General features: G+C 37.2%; 4 protein-coding genes across 10 annotated transcripts; 3 read left to right on the forward strand and 1 right to left on the reverse strand.

Annotated features, from left to right (window-relative positions):
• Nucleotides 1–1,630: 1,630 nt before the first annotated feature.
• On the reverse strand, nt 1,631–5,238 carry LOC120015105. Its single transcript, XM_038867330.1, has 4 exons — nt 5,152–5,238; nt 3,569–3,777; nt 3,418–3,463; nt 1,631–2,511 (listed from the first exon to the last, which is right to left on the reverse strand). Exons 1-4 carry the CDS (start codon nt 5,236–5,238, stop codon nt 2,461–2,463), a joined length of 393 nt encoding a protein of 130 aa, XP_038723258.1. The 3' UTR covers nt 1,631–2,460.
• LOC120015255 (DNA-directed RNA polymerase III subunit RPC5) lies at nt 5,134–14,446 on the forward strand. The gene is made up of 13 exons (XM_038867587.1): nt 5,134–5,726; nt 5,829–5,897; nt 5,972–6,079; nt 6,649–6,717; nt 7,263–7,427; nt 8,340–8,387; nt 9,212–9,318; nt 9,456–9,527; nt 10,369–10,420; nt 11,137–11,738; nt 12,562–12,771; nt 12,938–13,058; nt 13,849–14,446. Exons 1-13 carry the CDS (start codon nt 5,325–5,327, stop codon nt 13,918–13,920), a joined length of 2,097 nt encoding a protein of 698 aa, XP_038723515.1. The 5' UTR covers nt 5,134–5,324; the 3' UTR covers nt 13,921–14,446.
• Nucleotides 14,447–15,219: 773 nt separating this feature from the next.
• On the forward strand, nt 15,220–21,091 carry LOC120014896 (splicing factor U2af large subunit B-like). 7 transcript variants are annotated; one of them, XM_038867006.1, is made up of 14 exons: nt 15,220–15,519; nt 16,171–16,421; nt 16,532–16,639; nt 17,348–17,424; nt 17,776–17,814; nt 18,094–18,164; nt 18,402–18,449; nt 18,583–18,642; nt 18,749–18,809; nt 18,908–19,020; nt 19,139–19,585; nt 19,717–19,858; nt 19,978–20,196; nt 20,582–21,091. In XM_038867006.1, the coding sequence occupies exons 1-14, from the start codon at nt 15,376–15,378 to the stop codon at nt 20,605–20,607; spliced, it is 1,806 nt and encodes a 601-aa protein (XP_038722934.1). In that variant the 5' UTR covers nt 15,220–15,375; the 3' UTR covers nt 20,608–21,091. The 7 variants fall into 7 exon arrangements, with proteins under 7 accessions (XP_038722934.1, XP_038722935.1, XP_038722938.1 ...); XM_038867007.1 differs by having other exon boundaries at nt 18,405–18,449; XM_038867009.1 differs by having other exon boundaries at nt 15,224–15,519; nt 20,129–20,196.
• A 606-nt stretch (nt 21,092–21,697) lies between these two features.
• Nucleotides 21,698–23,384, forward strand: LOC120014898 (pentatricopeptide repeat-containing protein At4g36680, mitochondrial-like). Its single transcript, XM_038867014.1, has one exon. The coding sequence runs from the start codon at nt 21,791–21,793 to the stop codon at nt 23,039–23,041; it is 1,251 nt and encodes a 416-aa protein (XP_038722942.1). The 5' UTR covers nt 21,698–21,790; the 3' UTR covers nt 23,042–23,384.
• The last annotated feature ends 229 nt before the right edge of the window (nt 23,385–23,613 follow it).

The following is a 23,613-nucleotide window of genomic DNA, read 5'->3' on the forward strand; positions in this document are numbered from 1 at the left end:
AGTAAAGGTGAGCATGGTGCAGCTGGTGCTGGAGGTTTGCTAAGAGACTATCGCGGTGTATGGTTAAAAGGTTTTTTTGCTAATATTGGCAGTTGTGGATCGATAGAGGCCGAACTCTGGGCAGCGATTCATGGGCTTCGTCTAGCTTGGGAAGAGGGTTTTCGCCAAGTTATTTTGGAGACAGATTCCTATATGGTTGCGGATTGGCTAAATAAGCAGAGTGTTCCAAAGCTCTCTCTTTCCAATTTGATTAGTGTGTGCCGGAAGCTTGTTCATCAAGCTTGGGAGGTGAAAGCAATTCACGTGTATAGAGAAAGGAACCGGGTTGCTGATTTCCTTGCATCTGAGTCTCTCAACCATGGCAATGGGCTAACGATTCTTCAGCATCCTATTGTTGGCATTCAGGGTCTGCTTTGGGAGGATTTTATTGGAGTTGCTTGGCCTAGGCGGGTATTGCAAGTAGAGGTTTAATCATTTGGTTTGTTTGTGGGTATTCCCCCTCCCTAGTATCAAAAAAAAAAAAAGCTTAAGTTAACTAAAGCAACTACCAAAGAAAAAGTCAAAGGAAGCTATCCTCTCCTTTTACTTGCACAATCACCTAATGGAAATCTACAAGTCAATCACCACTCATAAAAGTTCGCTTTCATTTCTCACTTTAAAAGAGATAAGAAGAAAGTAGGGGGAGTGAATATCTGAGTGTTTCCATGAATTCCTATCTTTAACATCAAACTCCAAAAAAAGGAATCATTGACATGAAGTCACAAGTTCAATTCCTAGAAACAACATATTCACATATTATGTAGGGGCAAAGTTTACGTACATCTTGTCTGATCCCACCCCACTCAATGCGGAAGCCTTGTGCTCGGGTGTTCAGTGTTGTTTACCCTTAAACATTGGCAAGGAATGGGAGGCCTAGTTCTGAAGAATGCTCATTTTTATTATTTTGTAGCACAGTTAAATCTCCCCGTATTTAGGCTAAACTGATGATCAATATCATCAGTATTCATAATTCTATCATGATCTCATTTTAGGAACATGTTTATTTCAATAAATTAATCAATATAAACACAGAGAGGCATTTCTAATAAAATTTACCTTTACTTTTATATTTTAGTAAATAACATCAACTAAACGTAACCCTGGCAAGAAAAAGATGATCAGGTGCTATTGCTCCCATGCATAGAGAGAAAAAAGAAATGCGCACAATAAACAGGAAACCTCTGCTCTATAGGCTCAAGAAAATGGTGATCTGTGATCATAAAGGTAAAATAAGAAGGTTTCAAAGGTGGTTGGTTACGCACACTATCTAAAAGCTGTACCAAATTAACTTAATTTAAGCGAGTAAAGGACCTATATTGGGATTCATAAAAACAAGTAGAAGTATAGAAGAGCAAGCTAGCTTGTTATTATGATATGAACTTTCATTATTCATGACTTTCAAGTTCTTTCTAAAGGTAAAAAATGTACTCGGAAAGCCAACAGTAGAATGTCTATCAGGTAGAAACAGCTTCAAGAAACAGTCAACATCTAGAGCATCATGCTATCAGTTCTATAATAACATGCTTACAATTTCCAATCATATTAACACAAACGGAACACAAATTCAGTAAACAAAGAATCGCAAGAAGAGTTGCCATCCAGTTTTCCAGTTCTTTTGCTTAAAGAGAAGATGAAATCCCTAAAAAAGCTAGAGAGTAAATATAACACTGAAGTTGTGAGGCACTAAGCCCATCAAAAATTTCTCTGAGGGATATGCAAAACAAAAGAAGACATAAGGAAAAAAGATTACCACTTAACTCGGAAAATATCCACCATTGTGAAGGTATTTTAATCCTCAAAGGCTCAAACACATTTCTAATAAAAAACACTGAGAACTCCAGTTCTATTTGCAGAAGAGGGACAGTTATTTCTAATTATCATGTCCTTAACAGAGCATTTAGATAAGCAGAATCAAAGAAAAATAAATGAACCAATTATTGCACGCTTTTCTCCTTTAAGTAACAAGTTGGTGCATAATTATGGAAAGTAAATGAGAAGCTTTGTAATTTTGGTATGCATAGGCTAACTCATATTCTACATGGTAAGTGTATTCACAAAAGGTTTTTCCTTCCTGCATAAGGTACAAAGCCATAGCTTATAGACATGCTCATTGTAGAGTGCATGCAACATTCTCCCTTTCTTTCCATTGATTTCAACTTTCTTGTACTAACATTGATGGGCCTTTATTGAAGTGTTAAAGGAATTAGCAACAGTTAAAAGGCAATCTTTTCCAGCATTGCCGTTGCTTTGATTCACTTTTATAAAGATGTATCAAACGCAAATACTTTCGAAGTGCTCAATGAATATATTGCAACATATAATTAATAATAGGAATACAGACAGGTAGGTAACAGAGAAAAGAAGAACCTGATACTTCTGATGGAGTGAAAACCAAAAGCAATATCAGTATGGCAGCAAGATTCAAATCTTCCAAACAAGAAGTCTGCAACCCCTAAATTTCACCAATAATTCCTGGAAGAAATAAGGTAAGCAATGTTAAATGGTAAGAAAGCAATCAGGCACAACCTGAGAGATAAGTACTGTAAATCTAAAAACTCCGAGTTCAAGGATCTCATATTAACCAGGTAAGTTTGTTGAGAATTTAGCTGGTAGCCTGAAAACCATCCATTTTACATCCTCCAGTCTAATTTCTAAAAACTTTTGCACCAACCAAATTTCCCACAACTTTATGTGATGTTGCAGAACTCTGGCATGTTGATTTGAGAGATGTCAGAGATCCTCTATACAAAACAGTTGCCGTATTCACTCATTTTTATTAGTATTTAGTCTACTAATCTTCATTAGATAATGGATCCCTCATTCAAGACGTTCTCACAAAGAGGCAATAAAATCTTCAACAGTAAATGCGTAGCCACAAAGTAAACCACAGTCAAAAGATCCATGAAAGTACAAAATGAAAAATGACATCTGAGCATTCAAAATTCCAGTACACAACACCAACATTCAAAAGAAACGCAACAATTGTTAAGAAAAACCAGGGCTGCAAATTGCAATGACTTGTTCCAAAAACAGTACCAAAATGTTCATGCAATATAGAACTGGATAGAAAACCAGTAACTTCTGCAAATCTCAGCCGCATACCATGCTCCTTTGTTGCAAACAAACCACAACAGCATAATGGTCTGTATATCTAGTATCTACAGATGCAAACTAGGAAATCGCAATACTGCCGCCTAGCGCATTCACTCATTGAACAAAGATTCTTAGGCCAATTCCATGTACAAGTCAGATATAGTGATTGCACGATTGCATAAGCCTTAAATTATTGGAGATGGAATTAGGATAATAAAGTTAAAATTTAAGGATACTGACGAGGCAACGGTCCCAACGATCTAGCATGTAGAGTCCAAAGGTTACCTTGTAGATAACAACCTTAAGCTTGATCCAGCTCATTCCTTCTGATCTGTCAAAACAATATCAGTTTCATGGCGTTTAGGGTTTAATTAAATCCATGGTGGATATATTTACAGGATCAAAAAACTTTAGATTAATTCGGATATTTCCTTACCTTTTGGATCTTGCTTGAGAAAATAAGCAAAACATAGTTTCAACTCTGAATCTGCGATTCTCCGGATCTTCAGACGCATCCTTGTTTAGCTTCGGGCGGCGACGATCATGGATTAGCACGTTTGTGCGCGACTGAGTTTGAGAATGCCCGGGAGATTTTGGTCGCAAAAAAGAAAACCCGGGGAACGGGGAAAAAAATGCACCTCTTTTCTAAAGTTGGGCCTGGGCTCAACGGACGAAAAAAAAATCTTGAAGGGCCTTTATTCGACAAGGGAGCCCAACAATGAGGACAAAAATAGTTTAGGGAAAGAAAAAACCTACTACATTTACTTATTAGAAAGAGGGTCCCGTTCTTTTGCATATTGAATTTTTAAGTACTATACTTTCAGAAAATAAAAAATTAATCCCTATAATTGTAATTTTTATTAATTTTGTTATTTTCATCATCTAATCCATCTACACCAAACTTATAAGAAAAACAAAAGAAAAGTTAATTCTTAATACCACATACATTTTCAAGTTATCCACATGGATGAATCATATTTAACTAATTATCCCAATAAACATCATATTTAATTCATTTGCCACGTTTATAACCACATGACAATTTATCATTTTTCGTTGTTTAGGGCAATATTACATGTAATATAATTCGCAAAACATAAAAAATGATTTAATTATAAGTATATTCTAAACATTTTGTATGCATTTTTTGTTCAATTTGTAATGTTGATTGGGAATAACATGATCAAGGGTTCTTCTTGGATTTAGTGATCAACATAATTTTTTCAATATATTTTTAAAATTTTTGGTTGGCACGATTGCATGATGCTCAATAGGTATAACCCAGTATATTAAGTATTAACCATGATGTTTCAGTTAAAGGTTTACAAGATACAAGAGATGATTGTTTGGGAATTAATGGATTTAACTTACAATGATATTTTTACTACATAATATATGACTATAAAATAATGTGAATAATTTAAAACTTTATGGGTCGCTGATTTGAAAAATTAATTTGGCTTGAGTTTAGAAATCAAAGTCTAAACACATCAACGATATCATTCTCTACGGGTCATGGGTATGCGCAAATTTGTTATTCATGTGTTGTTGCATCGATTTTTAAGCCCATAAAACAAGTACTTGAAGAATTGGAGAGCTGCAGCACTAGGCACGCACAAGGATATTGTTCTCTATGGTCAAACATATGACTCGACTTCTCAACGGTACCCAATATGTGATCTTAAAGCTCTATTTATATGCATTATTATGTGAGAGGTGCAAGATCTTAACTCATTTATCACTCGATTATGTCATGATAATATGATGTGAGATATTAGTCTTTGATAGTTTATCACTTTATGTTGACATTCGATGGGGTATGATTGAGCTATTCCAAAAATTTGTGAAGGATACGAAGTGGGTGGGAATATTAAATTTCGAGATGATTATAACTTTAGGGGCAAATTTTATATTTTTAAAAAGTATATTACTACAAAACGTTTAAAGCAAATCAGAGGGACTAAAACGAAACCCCCGGCTCTCATGTCGTTAAGGCGGTGGCCGGCCCACTACTAAAACGGTGAAACCCTTCAGAGGAGCCCTGTCCAATAGAACGACTGCGGCAGGCTTGTAGGTGCGTCCAAGGTCAAAAATCGTCACCTCCATAATTCCTGAAGCTTGAGAACCGGAAGTCACCTTCAGTCACCACTGCTAGTCCAGGCTTTACCAGAGTGAGGTGAAGACTACCGATTATGGATCTTGACGACGACCTAGGAGCACCGAGCCAGGTCCCTTCTCGAACCTCCAGGTTCGCGCCAAAATCTTCCAGGTTTAAACCTAAGCCCAAAACGGAGTCGGCGTCAGCAGCGGAGCCCCAAGAATCAAAACCAAAACTGGAACCCCAGCAACAAGATGTCCCGGTTTCACGGAAGGAGGAGGAGGCGCAGAATTCTGAGCCACCAGTGATAGTGACGCCGAAGACCGAACCCTCGGCGTCTAATGGCAGCCTCAAAATGGAGATTGATTCGAAAGCTGAAGTCGAAGCAGAAATGAACAATGTCCCCATTGACGAAAACGGTCAAGAAGTAGAGGAAGACATGGTTGTCCGAGAAATTGACGTCTACTTCACCCCTTCCCTAGATGAGAACTCAAAGGTGTGTCTATATATCAAGATTGAATAACGTATTAATGTACATATGTATACGTACGTATATAGATATTTATTAAATCTTTCGTTTTCTCATTTTCTCCTCCAGTTGTATGTTTTTCAATATCCATTGAGACCCTGTTGGCGTCCGTATGAATTGGATGAGCGATGCGAAGAGGTGAGCGGCTTTTATTTATTATGTTTGAATTGGAAATGGAGAGATGGGATTTTGCCTTCATTTTCTGTTTGTAGGTGAGGGTAAAACCTATGACTGGGGAGGTGGAAGTTGATTTGTCCGTGGATTATGATTCCAATCATTTTGATAAGGAAGAAGCTAGCAATATGAGTATGAAAAATCAGGTACGTGTCCTGTTTCTGCTTCTAATCATGGTCCAATCACATTATGTTTTGCCCTTGGCCAATAACATAAAAAATTAGTTGAAGAAATGTAGTTTGCTGGGATTATACTTCAGTAACTTCCAGTATATAGTTATTTTAATTTGTAAAAATTACATCATGAAAATTCGGATATTGGCATAGTATTTTTTTGAATGCAGAAAAAAAGAAATACTATAAGATGATACAGGTCTTATCATTAGAATTTGGTATAGGTTTCTATTCACCAGAAGTTGTTGATGTATACACACTGTTATTATCGTTGAATTCTATTCAGCCCTATGCCTTGAATATGCATCTAACTATGCTTTTACTAGTTTTTCTTTGTGTTTTAAGTATATTAAGTTACTCTTTTTTTTTTTTATGTTATCTGAATTCCATCTTTTTATTTATTATTTTTTGAGAGTTAGATTGCACAAATATCCTTGTGGCACCGGTGATTGCCCTTTGCTATTCATAAGAAAAGAGTTGATATGCTCTTGAAACTTAGTAGAAGAAAAATTATTACATAATTTGTTATGGTTTCTCTTCAGGTTTTGACATCTTCATGGAAGCCACCTCAGAAAGCTGGTTATGCAGTTGGAGTTCTAATGGACAATAAGGTATGAACGTCTTCTATTCTGTCTACAAAGGTTGAACGCAACATTTTCCTAATAGTGATAGTTGGACACGTGTGAAGAGCCAGGTCAACTGGTTGGCATTCTGTCATATTTCAAAAGTATTTTGTTATTTTTTTAGGCCGAGAAGCCATTACTTAGTTACTTTAGAAGTAACAATTACACCTTTATGGCTTATGTGGGAAGATTTTCTTAGGGTTTCAATAGATTGCTCTCTCCTATATAGCGAAGCTGTTTCTTATTTGGTGGTCATGTATGCGTATATATAGTCCTTCAGTTGTTCAATAGTTGAATCAATTCTGATGGGGTCTTGCAAATGCATTGCCATTTGGGAGTATGCAATATTAAGTGTGTAAAGGTTGCTCAATGGATTCTCATATCCATAAATCTTGAAAACAGTTAGTTATAACTTACTAGGTTTTGGACTTCAGGTCATGATTTGTCTCTTTAAAGCTCTACGAACACTTACTCGTTTTACTGTTATTATGTCTAAGCATTGTAAGTGATCTTTCTTTATTTTCATCTTGCAGTTGCACCTGAATCCTATTCATGCAGTTGTGCAGCTCCGACCATCGCTAGCACACTTCACGCCTGGTGGCACAGAAAAGATGACCAATTTTAAAAGTAATGCTGATGTTCCTGATGAGTCAGAAGAATCTAAGCCAAAGAAATCTGTTGGTCCAGTAAAGAAGCAGGTGAGATTCTCCCCTTGTTATTATAAGTTGCAGAATGGTGGCAATCTTAGGTTACTTAAAAATGAATCTAGCTATGTTTTTATCTGCTATCATTAACTCTAACATTATTCACTCACTTTGTTATTGATATATCATTCATTCTATTCGTTATATGACCTACGCGATAAGCTATTTTCTGAGAAAGGAAGTCTTCATACAGTTCTGTAATTTTTTTCTAATCAAATGTGTGTAAATTTGCTTCATTGAAAATTTTCATTTTATTTGGTTTAGTTATAATACTGCTCACAACTAATCTGGTCTGATGAGAATTGGCTGGAGTTCTATTTCTACTGATCTGTTATTTTAACTTCCATTTAACCTCAATGCCTCAACTGGAAATAGGTGTGAATTGGTCCTTTAAATAGTTTCCTTTTCATGTCTTTATCCCCCAGTTTTTTTGTATAATTGCATGAATTATTATATTTAGTTTTTTCATCAATTCATGATCTCAAACGAACATGTTGCCTAGTGGTCGAGTTGCAGGAGTGCAACCTACAACATTCTCTCGGCATATTATGTGATAAGATTTGCGTACATCTTGTCTGTCCCCGACCCCACCCACTGTGTGAGCATTGTGCATGAGAGTTTTTTACTTTAGTATTTCCCTGATCAATAAATTCTTGCTTGCTATGTTCATTTGTTCTAGCCAGCATAATAAAAATAGCTGTTACCCGTTCTTAAAAAATGTCTTATGTCATATTTTAGGTCTTAGTTGGGCAATGATTTCTTTTCTATCTTCATGGACTCTTTGAATGGCCTTAAGTTTTTGAAATTTAATTATATGTCATGTCATCAAATTAGTAGTGCCTACTATGTTTCATTAATATGTATTTTACCCTGTGATGCTTGACTCATTTATTCTCTTTGATGCAGAATAAGAGGGTGGAGTCCGCAGTTGAACCCAAAACAAATGATAACGAGGTAGAACAGTTATGTCAAGTTTGTAAGGCACTTTTGGTCTAGAGTAAGAGTTCATTTAACCAGAAAGTGACGCGGCTATTCACATGGGGTGTAAGTTAGTGCAGCACCAATTTTAGGCGAGCTGTAGAAAAGGAAAAAATAAAATAAAAGAAAGAACCAGTATTGTCAGGTTGTATGCCTAATCTCATGGACTGCAAAGCCTTTCTAAGAAAGCATGTTGCCACTACGTAGATGCTTGTATTTAGAATCCATGCCTCAACCCCTTCTAAAAATTGTTAATTGGATGACCTTATTCATTAGAAGGAGGTACACTTGGATTATGTATGCTGTTTTTTGCATTTATGGTGCACGATTCTCAGACCTCTTTTATCTTTTTGTGGATTTATATTTTGAATCTGTCAAATAGCAAATGAACACACTCTAGTACTTCGACTCTGTTCTCTATTTTTTTTAATAAAAAAATAATTTTTATGAAATTGTGAATAGGGTTTTCCTTTTACATGCCATTTTTTTGCAGTATTAATGGTTGCTCTTCAAGGGCAAACCCTTGGTCTGGTGGTGAAATTGTTTCACCACAACCTATTGGTCATTGGTTTAATTCCTTGAAATAACCTCTCCGCTACACGGGGCTATGGCTGCAGTGCATTTTAAACATCCCCATCTCTCTTTCACTGCTGGAGCCTTGTGCGCTGAAGTTTTTTACCCTTTATTTATATTGTAATCTTTTATCACTGGTTGTTCTTCAATTTTTGGAACATTTAGTTTCAAACTGTTAATGTATCAGAATATCACTTGCGATCTTTTCACTTCTGTTTTCTATACAGTGTTGGGTTCCACTCAAGTATCATGGCCCCAAGAGTGATTTCTCAGCTGGATATCTTGAGAGGATGATGGCACAAGAAAGCTCTCCCATTAGCTTTACAATGAGCCCGTATGATATTTATAAATGTTTCCTTGTTTGTTGTAATTTGGTTGCTTCAGCTTAAAAATTCTAGATTAGTTTAACTTACTGTGTTTACCCAGCATCCGCAACTGATTTGATGTTTTGAATTTTGTCATCTTTTGAAGGTATGAATACATCACCTCTTTGTGCCCTGCGGCAGGTAATGACAGCATTAGACTGAAAGGTTCTTCAAAACGGTATAGTGACTCTTCAAATTTATCTTTTTTCTTAATCTGTTTTCATGTCTCAAAAATACTAAAATCTTTTGTGTACCTTTATGCGTGTACTTATTTGTTTTTCTCTTATCTGTTCCTCTTAATATACAGGTGCTGTTTAAAGCACTATTTAATGGCTCAAATTCAGTTTTCTAACTAGCCAAGAACCTCAATAACGCATCTGCTAACTTTGCTTTGGATTTCCTGGATATAGATGGAAATTGATAAGTCGCCATGTAGGAATCTATTGACCTGAAGTACCTGTTTTGGCAGAACAGAAAATTATGAAAATACCTCTGACTTGATAAAACATAAAAACATAAACAAACAACTAAGAACACTCATTATGGGACCAAAATATTTTGTTTGTTCGTTTTTTATTGAAAAAATATGCATTCTTTTTAATTGCTGCCATCTTAGACTTAGTCTTCCAAAAGAGAAAGTCTTTTAATGCCATAGTATGTAGTTACGCTCTCATCAGCTGGTATTTTGCATGTAGAGTTCAATTTTGGTTCTCAATTGCAATTGATCGCGTGTTGCTACTTTGCTGCTGTTTTAAAACCTTGCATAATGCAGGCCATCCGACTGACCTGTTGAATTGTGATAGCCGAATGAACTTGCTTGTGTGTGTTACGGTTACCGGCAGTTGGTTCCGTGCATGCATTTATATATCATGAAAATTTTGCATATAGCTGTCATTTTATTGCATATGTGCATTGTTCTTCTATATATGCCAATAACCCCTTCTCTCTCCCTTTGAGCGGTAAAATTATATGCGTGTCTCATCATACGATTCTGACAGGGTGTATGCATGTTATTTCAGGTCTTTGCTTTCAATGCCGTTGGAAGAACGTATTAAGAAATTGCTTTGTGAGGTTCGTTGCAGTTTAAAGACCATAAATCTGACTTCTGTTTCCATTTTGATTTTTTGTTCCTGCTTAATCCTTTGGCTTATATTTGTTGTTAATCAATTGCAATTTTCTTGTTTTGGTTTTTCTGCTTCTGTTGTTAACATGATGTGATCTATGTCAGCAATGATGCCATCCTTACTTTTATCGGTTCAATTATGCAATTGTAAGTTATGTTTAACAGGACACAGACGTATCAGTTGTTTCTGGACTACAAAGTATTGGCTATCCCATTTACCTTATTGATTATTTTTTGTGCACCAGTTATCATAATTTCATTTTCTTGAAGTATTCAAAGCATAATTTTCTTTCTATATTGTGGAGGTCTAGCCTTTGGAAAACTGTGTTTCTCACTCGTGGGCACCTCCTGCCATCCACTTGAAGCTAAAGCTTCACTGTGATGCATATAAATGAAGCCCGTCATATTGTATGTGCTTTTGATACTTTTAAGAGCATAAATGGGATTGTTACTTGTTGAAACCATATTTCTTTGGAACTCATTAATGAAGAGTTTAGTTTTTGTTTCTTGTTGATCAGATGTTTTTACACTTAGGAATTAATAGAAAAAAAGTTGCTATGTTAGGAATATGCTTTGTTGGGGTTTAATTGTTGGGGCTCTTTTTTGGGTGGAGATATTGGCTATTCATATTCTTTGTTAATAACTCTGGGGGTTTTGATATTAGGGACCTCCAGTTCATCGGTTCGTTGCTCTTAAGCACTTTGCTCCTGATGATTCCGTGGAAGATGTTTTAAGAGTTCTTCAGCAGCATGCTCTGTTAGTGCAGGGACTATGGGCTCCAAAAACTAAATTGGTACGTCCAGAGGGTGGTATGGAAACACTTGCAAGAAACTACACCCTTCTTTTATTCAGCAAGAGTTCAGTTATCAACAATTCAGAGATACATTTGCCAGCAAAGATTAAAGATGCTGTGAAAGAGATACTGAAAACAATAGCTGTTGCAAGACCCTCCTTTGATGATTGGAGGTTTAAAGAGCAAACAGATGAGTCGTTTATCAAACTCTACCCACATATTGTTGAGAAACAACGAGAAGTCTGGGCTGCTATAGAAACAGAGGTGACTAATTATTTTAACTCAAGGGGTATGCCAGGCACAAAAGTTGCACCAAAAAAGCCTGGCGCACCTGAAAAACTAGTTGAGTCTGATAAATCTGCAACGAAAAGTAAAAGTAGAGTACCCAGCGAGAGAGGGACAATGACAGCCGAAACTCGGGAAGCTTTATTAAAGGCATTGCCTAAAGTTCTTCATACTCACAAGGTTTGCAGGTACAATTTCGTGGACCTTCCTGCTTTATTTTATTATTATTTTATATTTGTTGTTTTCTTCTGATATTACTTACATTCCCTGTCATTGTTGATCCTTCTGAGTGTAATTATGTCGATGTGAATGCTTATATTTGCTCCCTCTAGCGTATATATTCGTTCATAAAAATTTGTGTTATGATAATCAAAAAATGGGGTTTTGATGACCAATGTAAGGTGCAACAAAATGCCTGACCATTCAACAATATTCTCTTTCTAACATGGGACTGTAATGAGGTATGTTTGAAGTTTTGCTAATTTGATGTCTTTTTTTGTTACTGGTTTTTTTTCCTCTTTTCCTATTTCATGTAAGTATTTGTTTGAATCAGTTTAAGTCAGTAATAAAGTTGGTAGTCTAGACCATGCAATTAGGGTTCGATTGTCATGGTGGTGATGCTTATCATGTGACTTACCAGCATGTTGATCACGATGGTAGCTAACATGGTTGAATATGGAAGATCTCACATTTTATCATTTTCTTATAGCCATGAGGATTTTGTTTTTAGCGTATTTTACTAATCTGTATAAGTCAACCAATGATAATGCATATATCATTATCATTGATAGACATCTCTCAGAAAGTTTTGTTCTTGGGTGTCATTGAAGTTGAAGAAAAACGCTTGCAAGGATGGGATTGCTTTATTGAATCTCCTTTGCCATCCAAAATATATGATACTGCATACAATTGTGGTGTTGATATGAACAATATAATTTCTTCTCCACCCCACCCTCCCTCAACCCCTTTCTTCTCTTGGTCACTGATATTAGAACAATGATTTGCTGGCAGCTTTCAGCTGATTTGCCAAGGTTTACGGGATTTGGCTGTTTCACAAGCTACTCTTCCAAAGGCAGATCATCGTATAGCAGTAGCTGCTGCAAATGGCATTGAAGCTCCTCGAGAAGAGCTTGAGGAAGTCTTAAGTCAATGTACAATAAACATTCATGGTTTCTATGTTTTGAAATCATCATCAGAACATCCAGAATATGATCCGTTGAGGTAAAATAATCCTCTTTCTTAAAGGCTTCTTTTATGCCCAATACATGTTGGATACCATTAGCTTTGTGTTTCTGGAGTTTATCAGTGAAGATTAATGATGCTCTCTGGCTATGTTTGTTAATGTTTCCCACATGTTTTCTTTTTTCAATTTTGTTCTGCCTTGCAGGAAAGTTGTAATTGATCTTCTACTTGGGCAAGGACCTAATGCAAAGCTCAAGAAGGCTGAAGTTTCCCATGCTGCCAGGCTTGCTCTGAAGAGAGAGTTTACCAGCATTGAGTATAACAAGGTCCATAATATATAATAGACTGATGGTGCTGGCTTCAAAATTTATCTGCTATTTTATGAGTCCGAGTTTAGTCAATTTGATTTTGGACTTCTGAATGGTTAAGAGAGATTAGGTCTTATTTATCCAAAAGAACAGAAATTAGGGAGAGGCAGAAACCGAGTTTCAGTCTTTTCAATTTAAGATAATGGTCACAAAATGAAGTTTGTTTGCCAGAGTGTAAAAATTCATGCATGAACTGAAGAGGGTGTTTAAGACAGTTTCTGGATATCTGGTGAGAGAAAGGGATTAGGTTACTGGGTTCAAAGATTTTTAATGGGATAGAGGAGATTAGGTTTGGTATTATAAGAATAAAAGACAGCTTAAGCCATTTTGCTGCTCTTGGACTATGAAGAGTCATTCTGAGTTGTTCCATTGTAAACGAATTGGCGGCCTGTGAATTTCTTGACCCTTTTGACTTAGGTCAATTCCAACCGTTAGCTCTTCATTGAAATAGGCAAATGGCTGGAGAAAAAATACATTGCCTTTTGTTTCAATGTATCTGGCTTTGCTAAAGTGCATAATAAATTGAGCTTTGGAAATAATTGAGGATTTCATTCTTGTATTCTTAGGTATAATTAGCACTGAAATTCTAGGTAAATAGACAAATTCTAAGTAACACTGCCTCAAGGTTTCATGGCATTAATCTTGTCCAACCACAAAAAAGATTTTCATGGCATTCCATTGTCTATTTTTTAATATTGATAAAGTTCATTGTGGTACTGTTTGAAATTTATTTTATGCCATTTTGCAGGTTATGACTGAACTTTGTGAATCTAAAGGTTCGGCATGGGTGTTAAAAAGTGGTGATGGAAGACCAAAATGACATGATGGGTGTTAAATACCATCTATTGTGGAAAGAATAATGGAAGGAAAAAAAAAGCCGCACAGTACATGATTGGTCAAAGTTGGATTCATCGATTGCAAGTATGTATCTGGTCATGTCATTATTCTCCCTAAGCATTTCCCTTTTTCTGGTCTCAAATTCCATATGAAGCTTATCCAAAAACAAATTCCCATATGAAGATGAACCTCTTTTTTCGCTATAGCTGATTATGGCATACTGCTTTGCTGCGCGATGGCAATTGACCATACAGAGAGGAGACCTGGTTTGTGGAAATTTTTGGGTTTCTCCTATGGTACATGCCAATGTGATGAATCCTCATTATTTTGTTTCCGGTTTTCAAGCAACAGGGATAGGTAGAGAAAAAGCGAAGGCATTGTAGAAAAATATCACTGTTACTGGTTTTCCTGATATTATTCAATTTGCAGAATAGTCGTGCATGACAGAAGAAAAAATATCCGCAAATAGCTTCATGAAATGCAAGTTGTCCAGCATTTAGTCCCTTTGATTTTCTGACAATTGTGCTGGGGACGATGGAGCTAATTTTCTTCCTCACTTTTGTGATCCTTATCAACCATTATGGTAGTCGAAGTATGAAGACAGTTATAGTGATTAAGTCTCTTGGTCCATGAGCTCACTCCAGCGCATCTTCAAAATTTTATTGAAGTAAATTATTATTCTATGATCTTCACACTAGACCCTCAGACAGGCAATACAGCTTCATGATCCAATTCAGATATTATAACATTGTTCTAAATATATGGCTTACGAAGCAGTCATCGAAAGTCTGACCGGAACTGTATAAATTAAAATTTATTTGGGTGAATGTTTTGTCTCGTGTATTCGGGTGAGTGTTTTGTCTCAATCTGAAACATGAGATGATACTTTGTAACAAGTTTTTTCGATGACTAACATCTTGAAGTCATCGATACTTTAAAGTATAATAAACCCTAAAATGAACATGGTCTAAAACATTATTTTTTCTCTTCAAAGTCAAAGAGTTGGTGAAATACATTTTTTTTTGAAATACATTGAGCTTTTATCCATGGATAAAATGCATTTGTTATAATATATATTTTTTTAAAAAAATATTGTAGAGAAATATGTTTCTAATTTGGAATGGAAACTTTGTATACACATAAGTTTAACGCCTGTCCATATCGAGTCATTTCTTATTAATCTATTAGATGCATTATTATTTCACTAAAATATACCGGATAATATATAATATGCAATATAACATATATTATAAAAAATACCCTCCCGAAGATTCAATTGCAAGCACCTTACGTCGGTTCCTCAATATAAAACGCCAGAAACCCCTAGTAGTTTGAACCCTAGAATTCTCGGAAGTCTCCCTTACGGACGAAGCTGAGCTCGTACTTCAGAGAGGAAGAAAATCAAAAGAGATCGAGAGTGTGAAATAGACATTCGGAAATGACTGAATACGAAGGAAGATACGAAGGGAACGGGGGTGGTGAGGAATTTGATAACAACTACCCTGCTGGCTTCTCCCCACAGCCTCGGGCTAGCAGCCACGGCCATGGCGGTGCCGATGACCACAGCGATTCCAAATCTCAGGTTAACACGCGCATTCGATTTTGTTATTTGCTTGTGATCTCTTTGGAGTGTAGGCTGCTTTTTACTGATTAGGAAGTGATTTTATAGAGTGGCTCTTGGGTTTTCAATTAGGAGTAATGGAGTATGATTTCGGGCTTTGAATTTATTTTCTAGTTTGTTTTCTCGCTTAGATCTGGTGGGTGATCGGAGGTGTTGAACTGCTTCGTCTGCGTCATTTTCAAATTCTTACGTGATTTTATTTTTTTGTAACATTGTCATTTGAACTGTGGATTTTAGAGTTTTTTTTATTTAGATGAACCTGTGGTAATTTGGGTTTGCATGGACATGGTCGCATTGTAATTTAATTCTTGATATGGATTCGATAGTTTTGTCCGCCTATAGCTCAAGGGCTTGCTATTAACCTTACTGTTTGTGAAGCTGTAAGCTATTAAGATTATTATGATGTTATTGGGAATTGAGGTTGTTGCCTTTGCTGTTTTCACCGGTTCACAGACTTTTTAACTTCTGATTACTGCCCAATTACATGTTGGTTTCAATTTCACATCGATGTGTATTTGGGCTTAAAAGGGGCATTTACTGCCAGTGGTTATTTGAATTGTTGTTCAGTATCTTTAATTGACTGCATTCGCTAACATAACGAATTTACTTCAGCATGGGTCTCGTGATTATGAAAGAGAATCTTCCAAAAGTAGGGAGAAGGATAGAGTAAAACGTGAGGAGGACCGGGAGAGGGATGGGAATCGTGAAAGAAGTAAGGATATGGATAGGGAGAAAAGCAGGGACAGGGAGAGGGACCGCGACAAGGATCGTGACCGCCATCATAGGGATAGCCATAGGGATCGTAGTGACAGGAGGGAGCGAGGAAGAGATAGAGATGATGATCGAAGCCGAGATTATGACAGGTGATAAATTCAGTTGTATTTTATTTCAATTTCATCTATGAGTCTGACATGCTATGAATCACTATAGTTGATGTTTTCACACTTCATACTTGATTTATTTGTTTGCACAGAAGGAAAGATTACGATAGGGAGGATAGGCACAGGCACCGATCTCGTTCGAGGGGTAGATCTGAGCACCGGCCAAAGTCAAGGTCCCGGTCTCGCTCACGCTCAAAAAGGTTGGTTATATGATTTTTTTCAACGTTTTAGATGTTGTTATTTCCCCTTACCCTATTTACTCACTTATTCCACTGCTGGGTGAGTGAATTATGTAACATTTTCTTTTGCTTTCAACTATCAATAAAATTGTTTTATAGATTAATTTTCCTTAGCCAGTTCATTGATAGATTAATTTTTTTTCATGGTTGCGTTGATATTAGCTCTTTCTATTATAGCTATTGGTGGTGAGGGGATGATTAGTTTTGCACTGCTCAGGGTAGAAATGTTAAATGATTTACCAACGCGTAAATATCAATGAGTGGACCTGATTGAGCAGAGTCTCTGGTTTTTGTAATTTTTTACTGTACTTGTTGTGAACTGTGTTGACTTATCCAAGCTGTGTAAAGTCTTGTATGGATATGTTTATTGTGGTCTAATAAGTTTCTGGTTATCTTTTTCGTTTTTGTGATCATTTAGTAATTTGTTTGTGAAGAACTTCCATAAGATGTTTATGATTCTCTAGGCATCAGTTTGTTTTCACCTCTAAAGTGTGATGGGACTCATACGTCACATTGTTGGTATTTTGGTTTTGTGAGGAACCCAGCAATATGTACATCTGACAGAATTTGGGTTGTGGCGAATGTTTTTCAAGATTAAAATATATTTTCAGTACTTTTGTACATATCGTGGTTGCGTTTTCTTTGTATTCTAACATCATTCACTTGCAGCAAAAGGATTAGTGGTTTTGACATGGCACCTCCCGCCTCAGCAATGTTAGCTGGTGCTGCCGCTGTCGCTGCAGCAGGTACATGTAGCCTTTGTGTACTTATATTGTTTTGTATATTTTAACTGCTTTTTTTTGTTTTTGTTTGATATAGTGTGGAAAGTTCGTATCAAATAACATGATCTGGTTTTGGTAAGCTTTATTTTCTTATTTTGTTCCTGCATAACCTTTGTAAAGATGCGGTCTCCAAATTGGCTTCCTGTTATTTCAATTGTTTACTTGGTGAAATAATTCTGGAACTGAGAGAGTTTTTTTGGTTTTTTCTTGTGTTTGGTGTTTGTTTGTTTGTTTCTGTCGGTCTCTTGTTGTAAGAAGGCAATGTTGGGCTACTTGCCCCACTGTGCTGACAATGGGCCTGAGCCGACTCTGTAGCTTTTATGTACAAGGAGGAACCATGCACCGGTTTGATTGGTATTGTTCGTCTTCAATTGGCAACTATCGCCTGTTTTTGGTAGTCTTGTAAATATTTTCCTCCAGAATTTGTATATGAAGTATTATTTTATCTCCTCATAAAATATATTGCTAGAGGTTGGGTTATATCTTTTGCTTGAAAAAAGAAAAGAGGTTAGGCTATACTTTTTGGTTTCTTCGGGTAAGATGTAGGCAAGGCTTTTTTTTGAAAGGTATTGATGCTGGATAAGAAGTTGATTGTTGAATGCCATTCTAATTTGTGATTATTGTTTTTTGCAGGTCAGATGCCTGGTGCTAACCCAGCTATACCTGGGATGTTCCCAAACATGTTTCCTATGGCAACTGGGCAGGTAATTTAATTCTCATTTGTGCTTTAGTAATGCAGGAGTGCAACCTAGAGATCACACGTTCAATTTCTGGAATAGTCTCTCTCCACATATTATTTTGTGGCTGAGATCCACGTACATCTTACTTGTCCCCAACCCTGCCCACAGCGAGATCCTTGTAGACAAGAGTTGTTTACTTTGTGCTACAGTAATATGAATTCTCTATTATACACTAAAATTTCCCCTTGTTCCTTGGTGCAGCAGTTTGGTGCTCTTCCCGTAATGCCAGTACAGGCAATGACTCAGCAGGTAGGCATGAATCTGAAATTCACTATAGCTAACCATTTATATAAATACATATAGATTGCTGTGTCTAATGTGTGTTTATGATTCTACATCAGCATTATTTTACGCATCACTGTAATTTTTTATTCTGGTTCAGGCTACTAGGCATGCTCGGCGAGTATATGTTGGAGGGCTTCCTCCCACAGCAAATGAACAGGTTATGTACACGTCATCTCATTTTCATCTGTTATAATTACTTCTATGTTTGAATGACTTGGTATTCATTCAGATATTGACCTCTTATGTTTGTGCTCTTACTGCAGTCTGTGGCAACTTACTTTAGTCAGGTTATGGCTGCAATTGGAGGAAACACTGCCGGCCCAGGTACATTAATTTTTCAGTTTAAATAGTAAATAGTTATCTACTTGTCTTCCTTGTTGGCTTTATAATTGTGTTGACCTTTTCTCGTTTGTTATGACTAGGGGATGCTGTTGTCAATGTATATATAAACCATGAAAAGAAGTTTGCTTTTGTGGAGATGAGATCAGTTGAGGAGGCCAGCAATGCAATGGCTTTAGATGGGATCATATTTGAGGTATTGTGGATTTTCCTTGGATCATCTCAATTAAGTTAGGAGTGTCTTTTTGTGCATTTTTCTTTTCTCCAAGTTTATTTTATATTTTCTGACCTTTAGATTAATGTTTTACACTCAGGGAGCACCTGTTAAGGTCAGGAGGCCTAGTGACTACAACCCTTCTCTTGCTGCTACCCTTGGTCCTAGCCAGCCCAATCCCAATCTTAACTTGGCTGCTGTTGGTCTCAGTCCGGGTTCAGCTGGTGGACTTGAAGGTCCAGACCGCATATTTGTGGGTGGGCTCCCATATTATTTCACAGAAGCACAGATTAGAGAGTTGTTGGAATCTTTTGGTCCCCTCCGAGGTTTCGATCTAGTAAAAGATAGAGAAACCGGGAATTCTAAAGGCTATGCATTTTGTGTCTATCAAGATCTTTCTGTTACAGATATAGCTTGTGCTGCTCTGAATGGAATTAAAATGGGCGATAAGACACTCACAGTCAGGCGTGCAAACCAGGGAACAACTCAACCTAAACCTGAGCAAGAGAATGTACTATTACATGCACAGCAGCAGATTGCATTGCAGGTAAACTTTGATTTTTTGTTATTTCCAGTATATACTTGGTATCTCTTGTGAAATATAATTTATCATTATGGTCTATTAGTTTTGGTATTAACTGCGACTCATTGAACATTTATCTGTCTCTTGTTTTCCAGAGGCTTATGTTACAGCCCACTGCCGCCATAATAGCCTCCAAGGTTGTGTGTCTAACCCAAGTAGTTTCCGAGGATGAGCTCAAAGACGATGAGGAGTATGAAGACATTCTGGAGGACATGAGGCAAGAAGGTGGAAAATTTGGTAAGCACTATGAAAATTGGAAACTTTCTGTTTTCATGTTTAGCCTTTTTGTAGTTGAAGTTCTGGCATATTTATTAATTTGTTTCCCTGTTTTCTTTGTGTATATCTCTGTTTTACAGCCATATGTAGTCCCACTTTCTGCTATAAAGAATCAGGCCTAACATATACAGACAGAGGATTCCTTAGCCCTCTATCTATAATCACCTGTGATTATTTTGTTACCTTTTCTGAAAACTTTGTGGATTCCAAATTTTCACACATTATATGCAGGTACATTGGTGAATGTTGTCATCCCACGCCCAAACCCCAATGGCGAACCATCACCTGGCGTTGGGAAGGTCAGTTTGATATTCTCTTGCCCCCTTCTATTCTTGCACTGTTTGGATTGCTTCAATTGGATATTTTAGGTGGTGGAAACTTTTCTATTCTCATACAGAGGGTGGCTCAATCGTCTGGTTGGCTCTTTTGGATTAATTTCCATGTTTATATGGCTTGCCTTTTGAATTATAAACTTACAAGGAGACTGAAATTTGTTGACGTATATTTAATGATAGTAAATTAAGATGGGGTAATCCAAGTGTGAGATTTTCAGCCTGTTCAAAGTGGGGCTTGCGTACACCTTACAAATTTATGTTGGTTTTGAAAATAATTTCCCTTCTTTCTTTTTGAGAAGTTGTTGTAACACGATGCAATTTTTGTTGCTGACATACCTTCCTTTTCTAGGTGTTCTTGGAGTATGCAGATGTTGAAGGTGCTACAAAGGCCAGGACAGGAATGAATGGTAGGAAATTTGGTGGGAATATTGTTGCGGCGGTCTTCTTTCCTGAGAATAAGTTGTCCCAGGGAGAGTATGACAGTTAATTAGTTTGTTGAAGCATACATGCCATGCCTGGATACTCTCGCCTGGTGTACCATGGTAATATTCTTAGGAGTAGTAGGTCCTAGCTAAATATGTTCCATGACCGCACTGGGGATCTTCCCCTGTTTTGGATAGTAGCTTTTCTCCCGAGTCAACAGCTTACTACTGTATTTTTCGACTTGCTTGCAGGACGACTTTTTTTTTTTTTTGACATTGAACAATGGGTTCCATGATTGTTTTCTGTTCATCTTACAGTGATTACAAATGCAAATGCAAGATAGTAGAAAGTCTAAGTAAATGGGATTTGTCCATTTACTTCATAGGTAACGGAGACAGATAATCCTAATTGGTTTGGCTGCTGATTCTCGTCGTAATGGATGGGTCTTTCTTAGGGTTTGTTGGGGATTGGGGGTTTGAAACATCTTGGTTATGGTTTGGAACTTTGGGGCTCATGTTTGTTGGGTAGAGGGTTTTGACCAATTGGCTGTGTCTTAATTCTCTGTTATTGGTTGTTGGTTGATAAAGGGTAATGGATATTATTATCATACGACATGTTTGATTTGAAATGAAGTTTAGGGGTTTAAGTGGCTTAAGCATCAAATGGGTCATTTCCATTGTTATCCCCTATATTTATTTATTATTATTATTTTCATGAGTTTGAGTTTGAACCATTAATACTACCAAAATCACTAGTGTTTTACTGTTTTCTTATTGTTTTGTTCATTACACAATAAGAAAAGAAATTTATATAAAAAATTACACATAATTGTTTTATTCGTTGATGAAGATTTTTTTTATCTGATATTTATTTATTGCTCTTTTACGAAAAAGGAGATTATACATTTTCCATGGAAAATTATTCCCGCAGCTTTCTGCTGCTCATGGCATCCTTCTAAAACCCTAAACCCCAATACGTTCTCCTGACAAAATATCTTTCTTCGCCCTAACCTTAACATAATGGAAAATTATTCCCGCAGCTTTCTGCTGCTCATGGCATCCTTCTAAAACCCTAAACCCCAATACGTTCTCCTGACAAAATATCTTTCTTCGCCCTAACCTTAACATTAGCAAGGATGCCATACGCTCTCAGACTACGCAACTTCCGTCATCTCTCTACATCGGCCGCCGCCGCTGCCACTGTCACCCCTCCGTCTTCTATCTCCATTTCCAATGCGAAATCCAGACTCAGGTCCGAGTACGATCCTGACAAGGCTCTCGAAATATATACTTCCGTTTCCAAACACTACTCTTCCCCACTTGCCTCTCGCTATGCCCAGGAATTCACCGTTCGCCGTCTCGCCAAGGCAAGGCGCTTCTCCGATGTCGAATCTCTTATTGAGTCCCAAAAATCCGATCCCAAAATTACTGAGGAACCCTTCCTCTGCACCCTCATCCGTTCATATGGTATCGCCGGTATGTTCGATCAAGCCCTCAATACTTTCAGTCAAATGGACTCTCTAGGTACTCCAAGAACCGCTCTTTCTTTCAATGCTTTACTATCTGCATGTAATCAATCAAGGCTATATGATAAAGTTCCGAACATGTTTGTTGAAATTCCTGAGAAGTACGGATTGTCACCTGATAAGATTTCTTATGGGATCTTGGTTAAGTCATTCTGTGAAGCTGGTGCACCCGAGAAGGCAATTGAGACTTTAAATGTTATGGAGGAGAAGAACGTGGAAGTGACTGCTGTAACTTTCACTACTATATTGGATAATCTGTATAACAAGGGAAAGAGTGAGGAGGCGGAGAAGTTATGGAGTGAGAGGGTGAAGAAGGGTTGTGAGCTGGATGTGGCAGCGCATAATGTGAGGATCATGAATGCTCAGTCTGGAGATCCGGAGAAGGTGAAGGAATTGTTTGAGGAGCTGATTAATGCTGGATTGAAACCAGATACAATTAGTTACAATTACTTGATGACTAGTTATTGTAAGAGTGGAATGATGGATAAAGCAGAGAGTGTCTATGAGAAATTGGAGGAGAATGGTTGTAAACCCAATGCAGTAACTTTTAGGACCTTGATAAGTTTTCATTGTAGGAATGAGGATTATGAGGCTGGGTACAAAATTTTCAAGGTGAGTGTCAAGAGGAGTAAGATTCCAGATTTTACTACAATGAAGATTCTGGTCGAGGGCTTGGTGAAGGTGAAGAAAATGAAGGCGGCGAAAGGATTGACCAGAACAATAAAGAAGAAGTTTCCTCATAATTTATTGAAGTCATGGAGCAAAGTTGAGCAGGAGCTTGGTTTGGCTTCTGCTGACACTGCCTCTGCTTCTGCTGACACTGCCTCTACTTCTGCAGAGGAACAAGAGGATGCAGCATAAGTATCGGCGAAAATAGCAATGGGCAGTGACTCCACGGAATATTGAGCTTGATGAAACTCATGGATCGCTATTTGCTTTTGCTACTGATCAAAGTATTGCTGTGGAGCATTAGTGCATTTCCATTCTAATAGTTCCTCTAAATGTTTAAGTTTTAGTTTCTGGTAGCTTGTATGAAGCATGGTGCTTAAGTATCTTTTTGGGCTTCAATGGATGTGTATAAGCTACAATTATTTTGATTTATCAACTGTTTGTCAGATCCCCTAGTTGATTTGAAGCGTAGTTGTATTTGCATTATCATGTCGAGTGGTCTTTTGGTAATGAACTTTTCAGTGCATTTTTGTTCTGTAGTTTTCTTCTCTTTTGCTTCCTCTAGTTCCTAAACTCCTTGGCCAGCATAAAAGTTGGAAACACTGGAACAAACCTGAACGGAAACACTGGAACAAACCTGAATGAGTTGCTTCCCTGGACAGTCTCCTCTCCTTTCCCGTAAGGAGACCCAATAAGCGAAATTAACAATGGCGACCAGTAAATGGGCGCAAATAAATTAAATGGGCCAACCAGATTGACGGACG

This window comes from Tripterygium wilfordii, chromosome 14 (assembly GCF_013401445.1).
Source record: "Tripterygium wilfordii isolate XIE 37 chromosome 14, ASM1340144v1, whole genome shotgun sequence".
Lineage (NCBI taxonomy): Eukaryota > Viridiplantae > Streptophyta > Magnoliopsida > Celastrales > Celastraceae > Tripterygium > Tripterygium wilfordii.